Raw genomic sequence first — 23637 nt, 5'->3', positions numbered from 1 at the left:
ACAGGGTAGAACTAAAATCAACACACAAAAGTTGCATTATTTTTATAATGCTGGTACCATCTTGCTCAATGTCTAGAAAGCCCAATGAGTCTAATGCTGCAAATGTTTTCCCAGCTGGAAGAGCATGAGACAGATTTTACATCACGTGTACTATTGCTGCTTCTGAGCATTGGAGGTGCTTTGCAATTCTCTTGGTTCCTCTAGGTAAACTGGTGTGTAGTGACCTGGAGACAACAAATCCAGGTACGTCAGAGCAAACACATTTTATATTTTATCACTTTTTAAAAAGCTGGAAATAGATGAGTCACCAGCAATCTGACTTTGACCCAGTGCTGTGCAGAGTGCATTGAAACTCTCGCAGGAGAAGTTATACGGCCAAGGTACTAAGTGCTGAATGTATATAAAATAGTATTAACAGTGCAATTATATTTAGAAAAAAGACCGTGTAAAAATCCCTGCTTCCTGCCTTCCAGATCTGCTTCCTGAATGGATTTCAAGCAACATCAGCAGAATCTAGCATTATAAACATTTGAAGTACTTACTGCCTCTGGAGACCTGCAGGCCCTCTAAAGGGATTAGGGTTTAGTGTATCTGTGCCAGTCTTAATCCACTTCTCCATAAAATAGGCATATAAAATAGGACACATGTGCCACAAACCTAAACCAGGCAAAAAATATAAAAGGGCAGCCCAAGATCAAGGAAAACCCTTAAGGAGCAGGAACAAACATGTAAAACACTTTACATAAGGACAGTACTCCACACAGAGGATGCAAAGTCAGATCAGGTAATCCTTGCTACAATAATACGGTACAAAAATGAGACCTGGATGCTCTTAGGTTTGGGCATCATTTACTTGTTTAGCAGGTTCTGATCAGCAACACTTGTGCAAAGCCACTGATGAAGTACCAAAGTTGTCACAGAAGTCATCTACTTACATGCAAAGGAAAATGGGGACCTAAATTGTTGTCAATGGTCATGATGCATGAGACTGGTAATAACTGAGTACCTCTCTGAGAAATGACCAAGCTGCATTCATGGGTTAGGCAGTCATAAAATTTACCTTGCACCTGGGTAATGCACAACCCTGACAGAAAAAAATAAACATGCCACCCCACGGTGCCTTTTTTATGTTCATTTTCAGAGCAGATCCACTTGTCAAAATATACTCATAGCGTGTAATTTTGTTTTCAACACTCCAAGCTCCAAAAGCAACAGGACAGCTTTTCTCTCTCTACATTTTTAATCATCTTAGGATAGTTTGCGACAAGTGGCAGACGCTTTGGAAGACTGCATTTTGCATCTCAAGAGCTTGGCAGGCAAAAATACTGAATAAGTCAATCAATACTGCTTTCCCTTCCTGAGACACATTCAGCCTCAGCATGCCATTGCTGGCTGCAGGGACTCAAGGCAGTGGGAGAGCACAATGCTGCTTCCAGCAAAGGCATGGGGACACAGGGCTGCCAGATACAAGGCACCAACTTTGGCCCCTGCTATTCATCAGGGAAACAATATATATACTAAATTGGATAAACTGTTAGTAAGGTGTTCAGTAAAGTTTGTAAATTGGTGGTGGCAAGCTCCGAGACTTTGCAGAGCACATAAGAGATACTGGGAGCAGACAAAATATTTTCAAACTGTCTGAGACTGGGACCAGTAGCATCACCTCCTTACTGTTCCAGGGACAGGAAACTAGGGTGGTGTGACAGGGCCAAACAAATACCAGAAAAATTCCATCCTTTAAAAGCTGTCCAAGTTCATTCTTGTGTTATTGCATATTGCTCAGGTTTCATCCAAATCCTCTTCTGCCTCTGCTCTGTGTTCCCCACAGAGTGCCTGACACGTGAAAACAAAACTCGTGTCTTTATTTCCACTTACCTGCACTGGGGCAGCAGCGAACAAATGCAGTCATTTTCCTTGACGAGACTCGCAGACCCAACAGCAATTTCAAAGTTCAAATATGTAATAATCTATATAAACTACTAACTCTGGAAAGATTGTATTAGTAGATTGTAAACATGCCACATCTAAGATCAAGCTCCTTCTAGAAAAGGGGGCTACAGCCACTGCTCCAAAGTTCCTTCTTAATTTCACCTATTAAAATCCACAAAATCACACATATTTACCTGAGAACATTATAGGAATAAAATGAACCATGTGAACAATATCTTGCACTGTCTCAGTATCCTTTCTAAAAAGCAAACACTGATGTTTGGGGATGGCAATTACAATTGTGTAATTACAATCTTTACTAAATCTTTACTGAAGCCAGAGTTACTCAAGTGACTTCTGAACTGAGACTTTTCAAAATTCACAAACCAGGTGCTGGATGATCCTGTTTATTTAAAAATTTGTTTTGCTATTGCTAGTCCTTTTTCAATAGTTGATGCTTTTTGCTGTGGTTCACTCTTTTACATTTCTCACTACATACATTTCTCGCTACATACTTGACACTATTATGGGTACCTGTGTAACTACCCATTTAAATGTATGCCAATACCTGTGTAATAAATAGTAGAGGCACAGAATGATCATAAACAGATATGAGAAATACATTTCATAAGCAACTGGGATTACCTCATCTGTGGCTGCCCACGAATACATTTATCACTTATATGGGAAATTGTCTCATACTCCAAACACCTAGGTGTTGCCATTTGAAAAACCAACTTGCTTACAGATTATTTCTTCTCCAGATACATGAACACACCTTTCAATTCCTACCCTCTTCTGCACACAGCTAAAACCACACTATCTTCTAGTGTTCTTTACTCTCTGGTTTTTAAAGGATGATAGATTTAATGTCCTGTACCTTGGGATAGGCCTAATCTTAATTAACTTAATATTTTTATACAGCAGAAATGTCTACAGCTGAGCTAGTCACCAGAGGACCCATCTGCAGTTCACAGGCACTCCAAGGACTTAATTCATCTGTCAATTGTAGATATTTATCTTGGGATAAGACAGACCCAGTACTAGGAGTGACTCCAGTGTATGTATGGAGATCACTGGAGGAAGATCTCTGCTATGGGCATTCATATTGCAGAAATTATGGAACTCTAGGCTCTGTCAGAGGTGGCTTCCTGGCAGAGATGCCTTAGACCACAGGAAAAGGGGAGGTCTGCAGAATGTGTCATTTCTGTCAATCTTTGAAAGCTTGGGATAAGTATTAAAAAGTGTCTATGTTCACAAAAGTTTCCTTACTTTACATTGAAAGGTTTTATCTGTCTCCTTGCATTACTGGTAAATTAAGGAGTTTCACATTCACACGCCTTTGGTGGAAAGGCATGGTTGTAAATCTCCCAAACGCTCCTAAAATTATTTTTTTCTGTAGTAAGCAGGGGCTTAAGGTGATGGGGCTTCACAATATAATTTTTTATCAGCATTGTTTCATTATACATGTAGATGTAACAAACTCACAATAAACAGAACATTAAGGAATTTAGGAAGGTCATCCCTAGAGAAATATTAGCTGAAATGTTGGATGTGGTGCTTAGGGATATGGTTTAGTGGGTGACATTGGTGGTAGGGGGATGGTTGGAGCAGATGACCTTGGAGGTCTTTTCCAACTTCAAAGATTCTATGATTCTATGATCTATAATGCATACCACATCTGGTGGTAAACTCTCCATGTATATATATATATGAATATGCACTCCTACAACCACCTCCTCTGCATCTCCTTTTAGTGATCTATTTTAAATCTGCTGCCCACCCACACTACCAGTAGCAGGATTTTCCAGGGCAAGCCAGTGGTCATTCTCCTTAAATCAGTGTTATGTTGTGGTTTTTTTTTGTGGTTGTTGTTGTTTTTGTTCTGTTTTGTTTTTTTGTTTGTTTATTTTTCTAATTTGGAAGAGTGAAACTGTCTGTAACTCCTCTTCCTACTCTTGCTGAAGGGTGCATTTTGGTGTGGCTGGGGTGGCCCCCTCTCTCTCGCTCCTTCTCTATAGAGAGGTATCCAAGAGATGCTCTGATGAGAAAGGTTAGTAACTAGCCTGCACTCTGCTGCCAGTGGGCTCAAGTTTCAAACACCACTGTGTTACCTGGCAGAAGGTAAACGGAATTTTAATTATGTCGTAATGGAGGTAGAACTTCCCGGGTGTCTAAGGGAGAATTACAGTAGTGGAAGTCTGTGTACAGTGAGATTTATGGGATGAACGGCCCCTAATTATAAAGATTATGAATGAAGCGTGAAAGTCTAATGGTATAGCTGAAATTTCAAGATTTTCCCTAATTCCCCAACCTTTCAACCTCTTTTTTATTTTTTATTTTTTTTATTTTTTGAGACCTTTACATTAAAGGTTTTGTGGTTTGCTTCTTTTTAACTGATTAGAATCAGTACCAAGTCCCTGACATGTATTTGGTCCACAGGAAATTACCTTTCTATGTTTGTTCCATTTTTAACAATACGTCTAACTGAGAATAGAATACCGTACAAACATATTAACTACATACAAAGGAAAGTACTACCAAGATATGTTAGCAAGGAATAAACTGACAGAAAATGTCTTCCCTAGCTAACTGTGGGTTCTGACTATGAAAATAGTTACAGGTTACAAGACGACATGTTCTGATGTGCTAATGCTGGTTAGGCTCACATATTTACACAATTAATTAACTGCTTACTTACTGTCTCCCCATTACAGCAAGAGTATTTTTTTAACTCTTTTGGATACAAAATGAATTATTTTCAGATAGAACGAAAGAATTTGCCAGAATTGTCAAGTTAAATCAATAATCTTTTACTACACAGGAGTTAGGGATAAAACCTTTCTCACACAATACAAATACCCTTTTTCTGTATGCTCCTTGCCTGCTGGAAAAAATCTATCACAAAATTTCAGTCACTTACAATTCCAGAATTTTCACTCCAACAATTGTATATAGTGCACGTGGAAATTTTTACATAATGCAAGGTGTAGATTTACCCTGTGTTTCTTTAAACTGTTTTCCAAGCTAAAAGGCATCAATTCTGAAGGCAGAATTAGGCATTGAAATAGTTTTCTTGTTCTGTGAACACTTTTAAAAGATGGAAGATAGTCTTCCCATTTCCCACTAATAAGGAAAAAAAAAAAAAAAAAGAATCCTTTTTTCCTTTTCAACCAAATGACTAAAACTGTGGGAGAGGGCATGAGATGGGTCTCTGACTGTGCATACTGCTTCATGTCTAGCTTGCTCCGTGTTTCGTCCTGTTCCAACTGGCTTCTTCCAAGAGGAAGCCTGGGTGTGGTTTGGGGATAGATCACTCCAGCAGCTGCTCCAAACATGTCTTTGAATGCCAGCTTCAGTAGCATTGACTCCCCCTGAAGCTCTCCAGCACAATCCCAGCAGTTTTGCACACCTCTGTACAGCACCTTTACCCCTTCACACAAGGCATGTACCACAAATCTTTCACTTTTCTGCCACCAAAACAGCCTCTGGCAGCTCTCAAAGTGTCTCTTACAATAAATATTTCTGCCATTTGACCTGAGAACACACAAAAAAATAACAATATCTTGGGACCACAGGGGAATCACAGGATCCAGTGGAGACCAGACTGTGTAGGCGTGCACTTGGAGTCAGTCTATGTTAGAGGGGTCTAGCCCTAAATAGGACAGACAAGAGCACCCTGTGTTCCTAAGCCTTCTAATTTAACATAAATTTAACATAAGTAAAGCATCTGCCATACCCCCTAACAGGGTGTTGAGTCTGGGCATTCACATCTAAGAAAAATAACCACATCACCAGGATTTAGTAGCTCAAAGGTAGCTTGCTCATTTTCCTTCTCAGGTGGGTCGCTCCATCTTTTCCCCCTAGAACTGTTCTGTGGTTTTATGAATAATGAAATATTTATTAGACAGAAAAGAAGAAGCCCTATCACTCTGACTACAACCTGGAATGAAAAAAAAAAAAAAAGAAAAAAAAAAAGAAAAAAAGAAGCTTAAATCACTGTACATATATACAAAAAAGGGACCTTGTTAAAGATGAGAACTACTGGAATAAAGTGGACTGCTTCCTTCTCTCCGATTTTGACATGAATCTCAGTTTTGATCTGAAAAGCCTTTTGTAAAAATTAACCACAAATGACATGTTCCTGCAAGGAATTTTCTTTTCATGAGAAACTTCTAGACTAGCTTTACATGAGGACCACACACTCGCATGGATTGAAGATGTTGATGCTGATGAATTGCTGCTTTCAGCTGTAGAATTTAATTATTCTAGTTCTCTACAGCTGGTGTTATTGTGTGGTGATGTGTTTGTCTTCTGACACCTCGGGGAGGAGGATGAAATGAATTTTCTGCATTCAGAGTGCCAAAGGGACAGTTTGAATAAGAAATGCTGCAATAAGACCTGCATGACTATGTCTTCTGGCATGAATGATGAATCCATGTTCTTTAGATCTTGTTTTCTAGCAGCACTTACAGATTGAAAACATTTCTTTAAAAACATTATAGGAAAATCACACTCAAGTTAAGCTTATTTTGACAAACAAAAGAAATGAACCAGTTTATATTGGCTGATTTCTAGCTTGTATTCTAGACTCTGCCTTTCCCTTCGCTTTTACAGGCCAGTGGGGTCACTCATCCTACTCATTTTCAGTTTGTCAGTCAATAATCACTCATATGGCACTATGTCTTCGTAAATGACAGCTGAGACAAGACCTGATGCACAGTCTTCTTCCATGATGTTTCCTAAACACCAGTCTGAGGGAGTTGGAAGGACCAAATATATTTGATAATGACACATTCACCAAGTGTGTCATAAAGAATGTTTTGGAGAAGTTTACAATGCTGCCATGCAAGAAATGTTTCTACATCCATGGCAAAAGTACCAGAATAGTCCCTGATATTGGACATTAATGAGTCAACATCTTTTTTTTTTTTTTTTTTTTTTTTTTTTTCCTGTGAGACATTATAATTGTAACACAAGCAGAGGCCATCTGGCTTGAGAATGAAGATTCAATATCTGTAGCAGAAGCAGAAGTACCTGAGAGGGAAATGGTACCTTCCCAGCTTCCAGTTTGGACAGTACCCATCACTAAAACTGGTATGTTGCACAGTTGGCTACATTGCAATTTGATGCCTGATGAATGTCTTTTTCATCTATTATTATCTTATTAATTAATAATTGTTTACTAGTTTGAACATTATCTCTACAAAAAGATCAGTTTATGTTAAAAATTCCTAAGAGAAAACATATTCCACAATACTCTACAAAGAATCATGACAGCTCGTCAGCTTTTATTTACTGAGCAGTCATGGGGGTAGAAATCAATTTATTTTTTGAAGAATAAACATAATTTCCCTCTTGCATGTGACAGGTGCAATCTCTGTTTATTAAATATGTAGAGAAACCATTTGAAAAATGGAAATTTAGAACAAGTACCACAATAACATTCCTGAGAAAGAATCTAGCTGAGAAGGAGCAGCACCACCACTTCTAAAGGGCAGGCATTCATTTTGCAATTTTTATGACAGCCACCATCTCCTTTACCTTGGCCTATCATATTTCTACAGGGTGTTTCTCAGTGTATTTTGTTGGGGGAAAGCCCCCCCAGCAAACATATTTGGCAGAGGTTTTTCTGAGATTTATACAAAGATCAGAAGACAATGTTTTGCAGCCCTGAGAAACTCGAGCTGTTAATACTCTGAGCAAATTATATGTACATATCGTGGCCTATTTACAAAGCTGTAGGTTTATTTGTTTAAGTATCTAAATATCTTGAAGCAGCTCTAGGGTGGATGTTGTTGAGCCGACAGCCTTGCCTGATTCACTGAGCCACCTCACCCAGAGAGAATAACGCAGCAAGAGTCAGGGCTGTGCTGTAATCCTGAGGAAGCATTTGACTTGAATGCCATGGGGACCAAAGTGTTGGCAGAAATGGATTTAAAGGTAGTAGAGGGAGGCTCTGCCACAATAATTTGGAATGAAATCAAACAACATGTTGACTGTCTCTTGAGAGAATATGAGATGATAAATCCATGATGCATTTCCTCACCGGAATGAGCTGGGATGTGTTTACTATCAAGAGCGCCAGGTTGCAGTGGGTGAAGCAATTTCCTGTGTGCCTTTAGAAACCACTTTGAAATATTTCAGGGTGATAAAAGTTAGTTTAGCCAACATGATTAGAGAGATATCAGATCATTTTCACTGTGTTAGTGCTGTAATCCTAGAAGGAAGATTCATATATGTGCACTCAAGAATGAAATTCCAGGGTAGAAGAAACCCATAATGCCTACTGCCAGCTAGTATTATCAAACAGTTGCATTTTCCTGCGCTTGCTCTCTTACTTCTCTCAGTAGAAACTTACCCTAGTGCATGAGACTAACACCAAACACACTAAATGACTGTTTGCAAAGGTGTTTGCACTGGACACCACATACCTACGGAATAATGTGCTCCTGAACATGAAAAATGAAGGCTAAGTCAATCCCAAACACATAAACATATCTTAAGCAATAAGCAAAGAGTAGAAGTCAGAGCTGCAACTCCGAAGAGTATAATAGCAAAAGAGACGAGTGCTAGTAAAAGCTTCCCTCTCACTCTCCTACAGGAAAAAACATTGCGTGTTATATAAAAATGTGAAAATCTCAGCCTTGGTAACTGAAGCATTCAGAGTACACTCTGACTCAAAAAGCAATTGATATATTTCTTTTTCAGGCAGTACACACATTGCACTTCTATGCAAGTCAGTATATCTGTCCTTCACCTATTGCAAGGCAGTATTCCTTTAGTCTGGTATCTCATACAAAGAATACAAAATGATCAGGATTACTATTACAGCTGTAAGTATTTGACTCCCTCTTGTGATAAATCTAAACTCATTTTATGTGTGTTCAGGGACATCCCATTTAGTTTCTAAACATGGTCAGTATAATACAAAAATGTCTCCCTTGGCACACCAATAAAACTGAATGGGCTTAAGTGCTGTAAACAAGAGATTTAATTCTCACTCTCAAACACAGAATTTTTTTTTTGGTCAGAATTCTTTGGCTCTAGAGACAATTCTGAGCACCACCGAAACATCTACATGAAACTGTTACGTTAGCAGAGTGAAGTCAGTCCAATTAAAAAGCATCACCACCGGAGACTGAGATTTAAAATAGCAATCACAAGAGGCAAAACAAGTTTAATATATACTTTCTGGCAAACTATATTCTGCTTCTTTAAGAATGCATTACATACTATGAGCATCCCTATTAGAATTTTATTGCAATATTCAAGGTGTACTCAGAAGATACTATTAATTTTTTTAAATATGGGTTTATTTGCTTGCATCTTATTTTACAGCCACTCTTCCAGCCTCCAGTTTCATTTCTAAAATTAAAGCTAGTGATATTTCCATATCAAAGTTTAAAATTAATTTGCTTTGTGGAACATGCCCCTTGATCTAAAATAGTTTGTTTTAATTAGGACATTTAATTTTCTCTAATGGAATCAGGTTCCATTCACTTAATCCAAAACTACTTTCTGAAAGAGTTATAAGCAGTACATTTTCTCAGCACAAGTCTTTCTAAGGCTTGCTCACATTAGAGCAGTGCACCTGTGCAGCTAAACTGATTTCATATTGATCTACTCATACCACTACAAAACGTTATTGAAGCTAACCTGAAATGGATTTGCCCAATGTTGGATAAGTTTTTTTAAACAGCTTTATGTTTTCCAATACAGACCAGGAATAGATAATAGAAAGTCAAGTGCCATTATAAATACGTGTTAGGTTGAAAGACCCAGATGAACATTGTCCCACATTCCCAAGGACAAGTATTTGGACCTGCCCAGCATGGAGTTTGGCCAATTCCCACCAATACTTTTTTTCATTTGTACAGCTTCCTTCTTTCCTTTGCCCTCTTCTTTGTAACATGTTGTGTGCATGTAGACCATGCCAGATTATGTCTGCTTTTCGTAACAGGACGTACAAGACATTTCCTAGGAAAACTTTGCATATTCCAGCTCCATGTTAAAATGCAACTCTACTACCATGCATGCACAAACAGAGATAGATCAGTGCAGAGATAGTTAATGCATGGGCAACTACCTGTTCAGCCACAGACACAGCGATAGGCCTTCCCTCGTCTTACCGTGAGTGTTCTCTCTCCATTTAAAATAAGCGTTAGTTCTGGGGAAAGCCTGTCATTATCTATACATTAGCTTTACATTACATTAAATTAAGATAAACTCTGAAAACTTTTGCATCTATGTGCTGATGGCATCTCTCACCATGTAGGGACATGGCAAAAAAATTATGAAAAAAATGCATACCTTTAAAAATAGCCAGGCTGTCATCCATATGGCCACTTTCACAACCCAAAAGACATGTTCATAGAGCTCGGTATTCACTACTCCAGGGTCTACTACATTAGCAGTCACATGGCTTCCATTTGCAGTCAGAAGATGCTGTAGTCGATAGGTAAATAACACAAGGGCAAGTTTGCTTTGGGAATAGGCTCCATGGGGTGAATACGAACATCTGTATACAAGAGAGAAAGAGAGAGGGACATGCACATGAAAAAGAAATCATCAGAAGGGAAACAGAATTGCAGAAGCATCCAATGTACTGCATTTGGCAATATCCAGCAAGCAAATAGCTATACATTGAATCTTCACAAGAAACAGCTTATCAATAGCAGGCATGCTGTTTTCTGCACTTCTGATGATCATTCTATCAGATACCAAGCCTGATTTATGGGGGAAAAATAATAAAAATAACATTACACAGCACCTGCCAGAATCTCCCTGTCAACCTATTTTAACTTTAAACACTGAGGCACCAATCTGCAGAATACCATCATCTAGGGGTGAACTATTCTCCCATTCCTCACTGCCCAGTTCCCACACACACATACCCTATTCCCACCCAGTAAATCCGTGCCTCGTTGTACTGCTCCTGGCTATTATTATTTGTATTGCAGCACGACCTATTAGTTCCTGATTAAGGCTCCTTTGGTGGGAACAGTGCAGATGACTAAGGCAATCATTGCACCTGTCGCAGTGACACCAGATTATACACAGCTAAAGAGATGAATATAATGATGGGGCAAGGAGAGCGGCTGTCAGAGTAACCAAAGTTATGTCATATGCAGCCTTTAGAGCAAAGGTGGCTGCCTCAACCTATGCCAAACAGAAGGTATAGTGAAGGCACACAAATACCACGAGTTACAGTAAAACATGACCTGCTGAGACTCCTGTGCGCCTCTGTAATCTGGATGCTGAATCTGCCCTTCTTTCAAGTCAAACTTTTCAGGAACTGCTGATTAGATGGGTTTCATGTCATGCAGGCAGCAGTATTTTTTTAAATAAGCAAGCTACCTCCGGGCAAATTAGAAGGTATGTCACTTAAAATGCTCCTCCTGACCAGGGCCTCAGTATCACTCAGTATCGTCCTATGCCATGACAATTCCCTCTCACAATTACCACGGGACTTTTGTTTAACCTTTTTTTTTGGTCTGCTTAGCAGAACCAAAGGTAGTTCCTAGCACTACAGACGGCTCAAAGCAGGCAGGTGCCTAAAGCAACAGTCTCTTGGGGGCAGCAAAAATGCTGTGGTCCCTGCCGGAGCCTTTGGGCAGCAGCCGCGTCAGCTGCAGCCTGTATGGAGACAGGGTAGAGCCCACAGGACAGCTGCTACTGCTAAGGAGGGAGATGGAGGAGCAGCCCCCAGGAACAGATGTCTCTGACCCAACTCTCTTCTTCCCCTTGGTTGTTGTCCTGTCTCTGCGACAGACGCAGGCTGCAGTTTCATCCTCCACACCTGCATACCCAGCACAATGAACACCTAATTGTTAGGGCTGTCTGAATGGACTCAGAAACTGGGAGACACGATGGTAAATCTTACAGCTCAGCTATAGGAAGACAACACTGCTGAACACCCAGTGCATCTCTCTATCTCTCTCCTTTTTTTTTTTTTTTTTTTTTTTTCCCTTCTTTTCAAGCAAAACAAGAGCAGGCTATGAAAGTGTTGTGTAATTTGAGAAAGGATAAAAACGGACAGCTGATCGTGACCAGCCCCTGCACGGCTGAGCAGTAAGACACTGGGTAACGCGGCTCCATCATTATCAAGATATCACTTGCACCTCAGGGTAAAATGGTCTATTTTAAGAATAAAGAATGATTGCTGCATGAATATAAAAGTGACTTGGCATTAGTCAGGAAATTGCAGTTACCTTTTAAATTCAGTAATGTCCATGCTCTGATCTGAGACACTCAAAATGTCACCTTACGCCTGATGCATATTTCAGCCCTTATAACTCGAAGGGCCAGATCCTCAGCCACCACAGCCCCCCTAGTGTGGCAAGGCAGGTCTCCTGTTCCCCACAGGAGGGAGGCCCTGATCTGCAGCCACCCCTGGCAGCCGACTGGCAGTGGCTCTCACCCTCTCTCCTCTGGTGCCACCGTTCTCCCACTGGTGGAGGAGGCGAGCCAGGGCATGGGACAAGCTTCCTGCATTGACCCTGAGCAATCTTGCCTGGCAAGCAGCTCACGGGGAAGCAGGGTTGGGACTACACAGACTCGCTCTGCCTGGATCTCATCTGGCCGTCGGTACTCTTCAGAAGGCAGGCTGGAGGATGGTGAATGCTCCTTCCCATTCCCACATTTTGTGCCAGTGCTGTTTTGACTTACCTCGTGGCAACGAAGCGTGAACTACAAGGGCCGGATCCTCAAAAGCCTTGTACTTTGCATAGATATCTATGTCAGAAAAACATGAGTGCTCAGAAGATATAAAAAGCTATCCAATCAGTATGGAAGCCTTTTATATCCCAGAGCGGAGATGCAAATGATTTGCAAGGCAGCAGGGAATCAGACTTCAATGCCATACTATAGATGTGAAGGATATAAAATTGGATGCATGGAGCAGACACTTTTGACAGAACCCCTGCAATGTTTACCTGCTCTCTTTCCATTTTCTCAGTGTGTGTGTGTGCTTTTTGTTTTCCAGGAATCTGACACCACTGGCCTGCACAAGGCAGGAATCGTCTGTGACACAGAACTGACATTTTCGTTGTATTTTCGTTGAATGACTGTTTTGATCGTGAAACCCAGTCTTATAGGTTCATGTTGATTAAAAAATGTTGGAAAAAAAAACGATGCTGCTTACTTGATTTCATTACATCCAGTCTTGGCTTTATGAATCAGAAAATAGAAACACATAGGCTCCTCTACCTGAACCATAATTGCATCTTCCATGAGCATACATGTATTCCTACACATGGAATGATCTGAATTAAAAGGCTATGTAGCTAAATGAAGTCTCTCTGTGCACTTCTATACATTTTCTACACTGAATGAAGCTATAATTGTCTACTAAACAAAATAACAGCATTGACATTGCACATTTCCACATCACTTTCCTTTTCAAAAGGCTCTAAAAGCCTTCTGAAATTAAAGCACATACAAAAGCTAGCCAAAGTACAGCCCCAAAGCAGAGGGCTGTTTACCAGCTGACTGCATGGGCACACCAGCGCACGAGGGACACCTGTGACATTTGGGCTCCTGAGGGCTCAGGGCACCAAAGCCTTGCAGCAAGGCAGGCAGACTCCTAGGGTGAGAAATTCTGCCTCCTCACTGGGTGGCCAGGCAGAAGACTGGCAGCTGTGTGCCTGGCGCTGGCAACTTGGAGAGGCCCCTGCTCATCCACTTCTTTGAGCGGGGCTGTCTGCGGGCTCTTTCCTACCACAGAAAACAGTCTCCCCTAGGGGATGCTGCCTTGGAGCATTTTGCCATGTTGATGCAGATAAAATAGGACAATGCACAACTCACTAAATGGAACATATAGGAGGAGCCAAGGCAGACAGAATTTAATTAGTTGCTTTGAAATCTGGCCAAGAGAACAGCAATACACAAGACCTTCTTCTTCCTTTAAAAACATTGTTCCATTGATTCTATACCGACGAGTTAAGGATCAGGATAAGGCAGGCTATGAATTTTCTATCTGATTATTTTTATCAGAAATTATTATTTTTGGCTTAAGGGTTTCTTTTGTTTTGTTTTGTTTTGTTTTGTTTTCCCAACATAGACTGAAAAGTTTGAGTTGTCATTGCAAAAATTTAAGGGGGAGAAGAGAAAGGGATCGTTTTGTATTTTTTGCCAAAACAAAATAAATAAGTATTCAATTTTGGAGTGAGTGAGTGCCTTGTGTTTTGTTGATTTGTTTATTTATTTTAATTTCCATAAGAAGCTGATTTTACCACTCCTCTCCATGGTACTGTCTCCAGCAGCAGTCTACCCAGCATGCTGGGGCAATGTATTTGTAAAAAGTAATGAGAAGCCAAATTTCAAACTGGCGCCTGCAGTGGCTAATTAGGTGTTTAAATATGGACTCTGCTGCTATCCAATTTTGAAAACTGGATCCACGTTTAGCACTTCCCTTGGCAGCCAGTCTTACTCTGGCTTCTTTTTTGGCTGACTTTAACAGGTCTGTGTGCTGTAGAGGTCTCCCATTCATCTCCAGTGACACCATGTTTAGTCAAGGACATTAAGTCAGCTCAAGGTACCCACTGAATAATTGGGGAAGCAAAACTGCTGCTCAGCATAGACCACTGCATCCACACCTACTGCGTGCAGGCTCTCACACTGCATTCTGCTTTTTCATTAGCAGTTGCTTTGGCACTATGCACACATGTGGAAGGAAACGGATGCAGACTGACTGAAGGAAGGGTACAGAAACAGCATCCTTGCCCATCCCCACCACACCTTGCTTCAACAAACAGCTCGGAGGACCTGTGTCTGTACTGAGCAGCACATATCTACATTTAACCCGGCTGGTGCCAGCAGTACAGTTTGGCTTGTACCTCCTTCCCACTACAGTGGTCTTGTGTGTGTCATCTTCCCTTCACCCGCCACCATGCTCCCCAGTTTCCAGTATGTTAATTTGCCTGGAGGGCAGAGTGTGCTAAGATCAAACTACAGAACAACCAGATTGCTATGTGCTCCATTAAAAGACAAGTTTTATAATGAAAGGCCACACAAAATTTCAATATATGCCCTAGGATGAATCAGTAAATTAAGCAAAACACAGACTTGGTGTATTAAAATGACTAAAGTCTCTTAATGATTTATGTATTAATCTTGCAATACATCATCACCGCTGCTTAGTATAGAATATAAAAGACTATTATTAAACACTCATGAAGCTTTCACAGTCTTAAATTTTCTTTCTCCAGGGAATGCAGTGCAAAATTTTTGATAGATTTTGCAGTTTATTTTAAAGCAGCTACAGAAATATATGGCAGAATATAGCTATGTATTTTCTGGTTATTATAAGCATTTCTCTCTCTCTCTCTCTCTCTCTCTTTTTTTTTTTTTTTTTTTTTTTTTATGATAAACTAAAGCCCAAGTCCTAAATATTGCTTATTAGATTTAAGCAGACTTCCTGACGGTACTATATATATTTATCCCCATTTGCTGAGTCTCATCAACTGTGATTTTCCCTCACTATAAAAAAAAATAAATAAAATAGAGAGATGGAGAAAAGAGAGAGTTGGAGAAATTAGAATACGATTATTACCACCAAAAAACAGTGTCTTACAAATTGAAAGAAATAAGAATATGAATTAATAAAACAGAACTAAAATCTACAGTGTTCACATGCATACTTATTCAGATTTTGTTACAGTTATGTTTTGTGCAGTGGTTGTCCTGTTACCAATTGCAACTACTTCTATAGGCTACTGTATAGTTACCCCTTTCATATCCTTGTCTGGGTATTTTGTGTGTTCATTGAGCAACTACACTTCATGCACATTTTCTTCATAGACTTGATTTGAAACCTTTTTAAAGAAAGTTTTATATTTTTAAATACTTATAAATATGTATGCATGTAACCGTAAAGGCAGCCTTAGCATTCCTGCATATATTTGAACTCAAATACACCAGCAGCTGTAGTTTGAGTAAATGCAGGCTCAAGCATTAGGGCCCCCTGAAACACCTGATGAACCCCTTGATGGATATGCTGGAAAGGAAGAACACAAGGCTGGTAGAGGAAATTAGCTGTTCTACACAAGCACATCCTTCATGTCCTAGCTGGTTGCGGTGGGATTACTGAAACAGCCACAGACAGCCTGCATGTTTAGAGCAGCCAGGGTTGCCCTTTCACTTCTGACTAAGAAGGAGCAACCAATTCTCGAGCTTCCCCCTCTCCCTGCAGTGAGCTACGTGGTGCTACACTCTGCTCACACACAGCTCTGGACAAAATTGGGCTTTTTCTGAAGCCTTTCAGTGGTAAGACAGCATTTTTCTCCTTAACATTAGAGGATAAGCATAAGGATCAAAGCTCAAAGATGGAAGATGCTTTCTCTCTAAGAGGCAAAGCATTGTTAGTAGCCTCAATTAGCAGTAGCTGACTTCTCTGCAAGCCAGTGACTCCTGTCTTGCGCTTAATCCAGATTTCAACAGGAACCAGAAACTGGAAGATGGCTTATTTTTTTCAAAAAGCCATGCTGCCCAAATTTCAGACCTTTGCTGTGTAAATGCACAGCATGCAGTGGCCAACTCCTTGTTTACACATGTAGGAAAAGCAGAGTGAACACAAATAAACTACTGTCTTTGAAGGACTACATTTATTGAAAGAGCCTGGAAGGTCTTTACTATACAAATGTTTATAAAAGGTGAAATAACCAGGGGCTTGTCATCCTAGGCATTACTATCACACAGATGGAATCAATGCATCATTGGTGTTAATTTTTAAGAGCATTTTTGTTGTTGTTGTTTGTTGATTTCAAATATCAATGATGAGTTCAAGTTGTCATTATTGTAATTCCATGCTCTAAGAAAATATATCTCTTTATAAAGAATGATATAAATCATTCCTTTCCTGAATCATTTTTCTACAGTCAGTTTACATGATGCAGTGTTAAGTACTGGCTAATGCTCAGAGTGGTATTTGAACATAATGGTATTCCTTCATTCAATTAAAAATCTCCATCAAGCAAACAAATGAATAAGTAAACAGAAGCAAGAAAGGTTCTGCATTGCTGTAGCCAAGAAACAGAATAAGGCTCCAAGACCTACATTCTGTGCCCTCATGCCTCTTCCGAGTGATAGGGAAACATCACTGCCACATATCTTTTGATATTATCTCTTGGATAATCTGGATCTCTGGTTGTTGCAGATTGTCACAACCTTTTAAAATGATCTCTTGAATTATATCAAGACAAGCTCCATGGCACTCTCAACCCAGTTGTGCAGAAAGCTTTCCAACTCTCCTACAACAGAGCTTTTAAGTTGAAAGTACCAAGGGGTCTTATGTTTTTTGTTGTTGTTGTTGTTGTTGTTGTTGTTTTTTTGTTGTTGTTTTGTGTTGGTTTTTTTTTTTTTCCACTTCTACCACAATGCACAATGCACATAAAATTGCCCAGTAATAATTTGAACAATCCCAAATCTTATTTTTGCTTTGATAAAACCATCTTAAATCTGGTGTAGACTTTTGCAGATCGGCTGTAGATTCTGGGCTTTTCATTCTGGGACTGAAAAGGAACAGCAGAGCTTGGATATGCATACTGAAGTGCTGCCATTGCAAATCCAGCACAGCTCACCAAATGTAGTTAGCGGATTTTCAGTACACTGCATGAAATGTGTTGGTCTCTATATGAAGATAATGTGAAGTTTCATTTTGTGATGGGCTGAACCTTGCCAATCCACCTTGGACTTGAGAAGGCACTCAATCTGTTCTGCAAGTGCAAATGTTCAACACACTGAAAGACTGATCTGTCTTAGCAGGGAAACATGGCTTGGATGTGCACACAGGTTACAAAATACATTTCCCCCTCCCCCGAGATATCTGTAAATGCTGTGCTGAAACTCCTATGCCATCACTCTGATCACAGAATGAACATAATATTATCAACTCTGGCAACTAAAAATAATTTCAGAACATTGCTTGTTTGTTGAAACAATCTAACAACTGCTGCTTTTGCCACCAGCAGCCTCCTGCTGTCATCAGGAAAGATGCAGGACTTAAGTGCATGGGAGGAGCCTGTAAAGAGGAGTCTTACTTGAGGAACTTAAACAAGAAAACTTCAGCATACAGTAAAAGCAACCCTGTGAAACACTTTTCTCCATTACATATGGCTTGCTAGGCCATGGTCCTTCTTCACTGTGTCATTTTGGTTTCCCCTTAAGCTCCACTACCTATAGAAAAACTCCCCTCAAATCGTAAAGAACTAACAATGTACTGGGGGACAAAGCAGCCTATAAACATCATTAGACAGTGACAGAAATCATTTTCTCTGCAATCTTGCCTTAGAGTTGTTTGCTTATGTTTGTTTTTTTTTTTTTTCTTTTCATTTCCCAATGTTATGTTACCCTGGAACACTGTGAACAGAAATCTGTAATCAAAAACCACGTGTTTCCTAAGAAGGGGCTCAGGGCTGGAGTGCGAGATCTCTTCCACTTGCAAACACACCAGAAGTAAATGAAATCAGACAGGTCTGGTTCTCCAGGAAATGGCAAGGAGTTTTGTGTAAAAATCACAAAACACAGTTACAGGCCTTCCTTCTCCCAGCACTCACTCTGACCAAACATTTAAACGATACTGCTCCATTGGCGTACTGATTTTTGGTAGCAATTCAGACGCTGAACTCCCATTTCATCCTGATGACAGAAAAGACACCATGCAAAAGTCACCCTACTTTAATTTGGATGTTTCTGCAGCAACATTTTACAGGTGGCATAGCTGTTAAGAGCTCCTGCACTTCTCAGAAAGCTGCTGGGAGCCAAAGGCACCCCAGCCTGTCTCCTTGGGCAGCTAGGACAGTGCTGCCTGCAGCCAGGCTCAATGATACTATGCTGACTATAAGACATTCTGGCAGTGCTAAAACTCCTGGAGGCTAAAATATTTTGCTTTTACAATGTCTTATCTTATTTACGATGTCTATTTTTCATAGAAAGCAAGCTTTACACAGAAAACTGTTCAATATAATGAGTAATGTTTCTTTACAGGTCTATGTATTCAAATGCTCGGGATGCTTTTGGACAGAGCAAGTTCTGCTTTGCTGAAAGAAGAGGTTTAAGATGGGGAGCAGAGTAAAGAGTAAAAGTTAAGTGTCATCATATTTAATTGCAGAGGCAGAAATCTGCCTTTGACTCCTTCCATTACACCTTGTAATCCTTAACATATCTGGCAATATCAGGGACATATGGTTGTGAAGAACCAGCAGCAATAGCAGAGGTGAACCTAGAGGAGACATGGCAGGGCTAAGCTGAGCATTTTCACTGTTTCCCTTAACACATTATTCTGGGGATTTACAGGCACTAATGTTGGCTTCCCCCAGATATGCTGCACAGCTCCAAGGACAACACCATTGAAAAGGTACTGTGAGCATGGTGGCAGTTAGAGTAATTGAGAGGAATGCTAAAAAAAATATAAATGAATAATTGCCCAGACCGAACCCCAAAGCTTTTAAGGTTCACTCCACCTTACTAAGTGGTTTTGCTCTCGGGGAGATGTTAAACTAACCTTCACCTCTCAAGGGTGACAATCTATCTCCTCTCCATCTTCTCTTCAAGTCCTTTTTGCCTTCGCTGTCACAGTGGTGCAGTACATTAACTTTCAAATTATCCTTGAACTGTCCTGCCATTTTGGAAAGCAGCGTGCCTATGAGATCCTTGTCCTGTATGCTGCAGAGAGGTGATTTCACCCATTTTAACCACCAGGGAGGGAGAGGCTGAATAGCAGAAACACACATATATCAAGTATCTCCAAACATATTACAGTTTTGAACTAGTTCAGAAACACTTTGTGCTATTAAATCATTAATCAGTATTAACAATGCATTGCTAAAACCATTAATTCCTTTTAGACAAGGAGTTTAACATTGTGACACATAAAGTAGCTACATTTAATTTCCCTGAATATATCAAAGTCTGGCATTACCTCTGTGATAGCAGTCACACAATGTTATTATTCTTCAAAAAACCGATGAACCATAAAAATATTTTGATTAGATGGAATACAATTACACCAATAAACGGAAAATTAAAACTTTCCAAAGCTGACATCCTAACTTAAATATTTCTTCATTACTGGTTGCAAAAATGTATTGGGATCACCTGGGATGGCCTGCAATATGGGTAAAATGCTTGCTGCACATGAACTAAAATACTGTCCTTTGGACTGGTGAGAGAATTGGTCTTCTAATCTAATAGCTCATTTGTTTTTTGTTTGTTTATCTTGTTTTAATTAATTTATAGTATTCAAGATATAGGCCTTCACTGGTACACTGATTTTCCAGGCCAGCAAGTCAATTTTTGCAATTAATGCTAATTGCTGCAAAAAGCAAGAAATCATTTGGCAAAACAGAAAATCCTTTTGCACTTATGGAGAAAGATTTCTGCAAAGAAGGACTGAAATACCCTCATGTGGATGAATTAAGTGTTTGAATACTTATCATCTAATTATAGGCAAGAAGACTTAGAAACCTGAAGCAGGAAGAACACTTTTAACTGAATGCAACAGTGCACTGTAGTTGGTATCGACTTCCACCAAGGGAACATGATTTATCTTGCAAATAGAGCCAGAAAAAGCAATAAAAGTCATTGTGGGGCAGCTGTTTTAACAATACCACTCAAACAAATATATATATTCCCCAAATGAAATAAAATCTGCAATAACATGTATCTGTCTTCTTGTCTGAAAGAATCGTTTATGATTACACTTTCTGTAGTTTTCACAGCGTTTTATTAAGCAGAAGTCCAGTAATATTACTCTTTATATGTAACTGTGAAAGACTTCTGTACTGACCAAAATTAATTAACAAATAAAAGAGTAATATTTAAAATCACTCCTACTTCTTCTTACAATTTTTCTTTATTACTTAAAGAATTTGAAATAAATAATACTACTATGCTACTCCTGTGCTACATCAGCTTCATGTTTGCTTTTGCTTGAATTGAAGATATTGTGCATCCCATAAGCCCTTCCTATCAGAAAGAACTGAGAAAATTCTAGTGATGGATCAGTCATGAAAAGGCACAGGAGGAAGCAATTGTGAATTTATCAAAAAGAGTTGTGAAAAAAATGTTGTCTCTTCAAACCATTCTTAGGAAAAACAATCAAACCAAACCAGCCAACGAACCAACCAACCAAAAAAACACCACCATCACCACCAAAAACATGTTTTAAACAAATGGCCAGCTAAAAAAAAAAAAAAAAAAAAAAAAAAAAGCACTCATTTGAAACAGACGGAGATACCTTACTTTAACAAGATGACAGAAATTAAAGGTTTGCAATTAAAGGTTTGCAGTTTCACATTGACAAACATTATACTTCAAAATATGAATGAGAGTGTACTGTTAAGGATAATTACAAACAAGTTAGAAATAAAATATCCTGAAATCGATGATTTTGGTCTGAAAAACAGATTCATATTTTCCAAAATAATTTAACATTTTAACTTCTCATGTCTGCTATTTGTGGACAATATTTCCAAAATCTCTTCAGTATTTATGGGATGTGATCCTCAACATTCTGCCCAAACTGAGTTGCAACTTTATCTACCAACATCACATTAACTCAAGAAGAGATGAAGGACACTATTTAAGAGTGGGAGGCCTCCAGACACTTTGCTGGACTGATTTTTCCAGCAGCATGTGATACCTTCTGTGTGACACCAGCATGTGATACCTCCTGTGTGACACCCTTACGAACTGCCTCACAAGAAGAGATGAACTGGAGCTGCCTCACCTCCTCAGCATCCTCCCAGGTCCTGCAGAGTTGTTTGCCCTATTTTTCACCAGCACACATGTGGCAGCTGGGGATTTTTGCAATTCCTATCATTTAAATCTCTGTTGTCTCTGACATGATTCATGCACCAAGGCTATGGGGAAAAAACACAGAAATTATCTGGGACTGTACCAGCTTGGGAGTTACAAAAAAGTGTCAGCTCCTTTCACAGTAACAGAGCAAAGGAAAGAGAGCAGAAAAAAGTGTGACTAACTGTTCCTGAATATACAGGAGATGTGAACCAGAAAAGGAGCTGTGTTACTATGGCTGGGGAGTTCATAAATCTGTGATTCACAGCATTACAAGGCCCATTTGGCATGCAAAAAGAGGGGATGATGAAAGGAATAGTTAGTCATGGAGAAAAAGCTAGACAGAACACACAAAGATGCTAACCCCTGGGAAAGGGAGCATATGCAAGCGCGACTGACAGCCTGGGAAAGGGAGTAAAGCCTTTTTCTGTTAATTTCCCAAAAGTTCCTTCTTACCTTGATAGGTAGAGAACTTGAAAGCGTGCCCTCCCCCTCCCAGCCTGGTAAGAGCACCATGAACTCCAGCGCTCTGTTCAAGCCTATCTCAAGTGGATGGGATGGCACTACGTTCTTCAAACTTTTGCTAAACCCAGATGTCCATATTCTGTCGTGCCCATATTTTTTTCTTCTCTCACTTTAGAAAGTATTATATTAAGCAGGCATAAGAGGAGAAAAGGACATAAAAGGTATGCTGCTCTACTTTTGGGGTGCAGAGTGTACGACCATCAGCATGCAGTTGCTTAGATCACCGCTGCTGAAATGCCTGCAAGATAGCATTTCTGTTAAACTTTCACCTCCTTGAAAACAGTAGTGTTCGAAGTAGGGATGAAGAAGAATGATTTGCCTTAGGGATGCCCTTGTCGACTCATGTGATTCCTGTTGAAAATGGTCTGGATCTAAAAGACCACAAAGGCGTTTGATGTTCTTCATATATCCTTCAGCAAAAGAACCGGGAGAACAGTCATTGCTCTTGTGCGTTTGCATTTTCAATAACATACATGAAACAAGCTATGCCCTGCCAGTTTGGAACAAGCTCTGTCCTGCCTTGATGTACCCATGCTGTGTCTCTTTTACTGGTGTGTGTGGGAAGAGGATGGGTGGGAAGGAGGGGAAATGACACTCACGGGGGAGTAATAGGACTGGGGATGAGGGAAGAACGCAAGCAGAAGAGAAATGGAGAGCATCAGATGAACTGTTGCACAGAAATAAGACACAAATAAAGAGGAAAAGGATAAGATAGAGACGGAAAAGGCAATGGAGAGAAAAAAATCTGAAAAGACACAGGTGAAGTTGAAACTGCAAACACAGAAGTCAAGCAGGCAGGCACAAAGAGAGAGAGAAAAAGAGGAAGAAAAATAATTGGACGTGCAAGGAAAATCAAGGAATATTTAAATTAACACTCCCACCAAAAAGAAGATGAAAAGAGAAATATGGGAGAAATCAGACTAGTAAGATGGCAGAAAACAAACAAAGAGGGAACATGGAAGACAGTAGCAAAAGCTGCATTACATGCTTTTCCTTGGTAAGACCTTTTGACAATTATTTGTTATGATGTGGTCCTGATGACTTCTGGCTTCAGACCAGAACTCTGAGTGGCAAGTACAAGCAAAGTAAGTTGAGAGGGATGGCCACAACGGTGACTGTCAACCCAGACTCTCCTGAGTGGGACAATGATCACAAAGAAAATCCATGGTAAAGCAGAGAACTGCACCTCAGTTTACTTTCTTCTTCATGTCTCCTTCAAGAGTTCTTCAGCCTATCCTTCTCTGCTGTATTTGATGGATGGATCCCTCCTCTGCTACCATTACTCACCTCCAGTTTGGACACTAGCCCAACCAAAATCTAGGAATAATGGGACAAGAGTATGGTAAAAAATTCAGTCTGCTGCCATGGGTAATTTCTCCACTAGAT

At 39.8% G+C, this 23637-nt stretch overlaps 1 protein-coding gene across 2 annotated transcripts in view; it reads right to left on the bottom strand.

The window, feature by feature from the left end:
* DHRSX (dehydrogenase/reductase X-linked) overlaps positions 1–23637 on the bottom strand; it is a 215173-nt gene that overhangs the window by 19666 nt on the left and 171870 nt on the right. For both annotated transcript variants that reach the window (XM_032187688.1, XM_032187678.1), the window contains exon 6: positions 10243–10450. In XM_032187688.1, coding sequence (XP_032043579.1) covers positions 10243–10450 — 208 coding nt within the window. The remainder of the gene's footprint in view (positions 1–10242; positions 10451–23637) is intronic.

The sequence above is a fragment of the Aythya fuligula genome, chromosome 1 (assembly GCF_009819795.1).
Source record: "Aythya fuligula isolate bAytFul2 chromosome 1, bAytFul2.pri, whole genome shotgun sequence".
In the NCBI taxonomy this organism is placed as follows: domain Eukaryota; kingdom Metazoa; phylum Chordata; class Aves; order Anseriformes; family Anatidae; genus Aythya; species Aythya fuligula.
The sequence above is the reverse complement of the archived record's forward strand: the minus strand, read 5'-3'. Positions and strand labels throughout refer to the sequence as shown.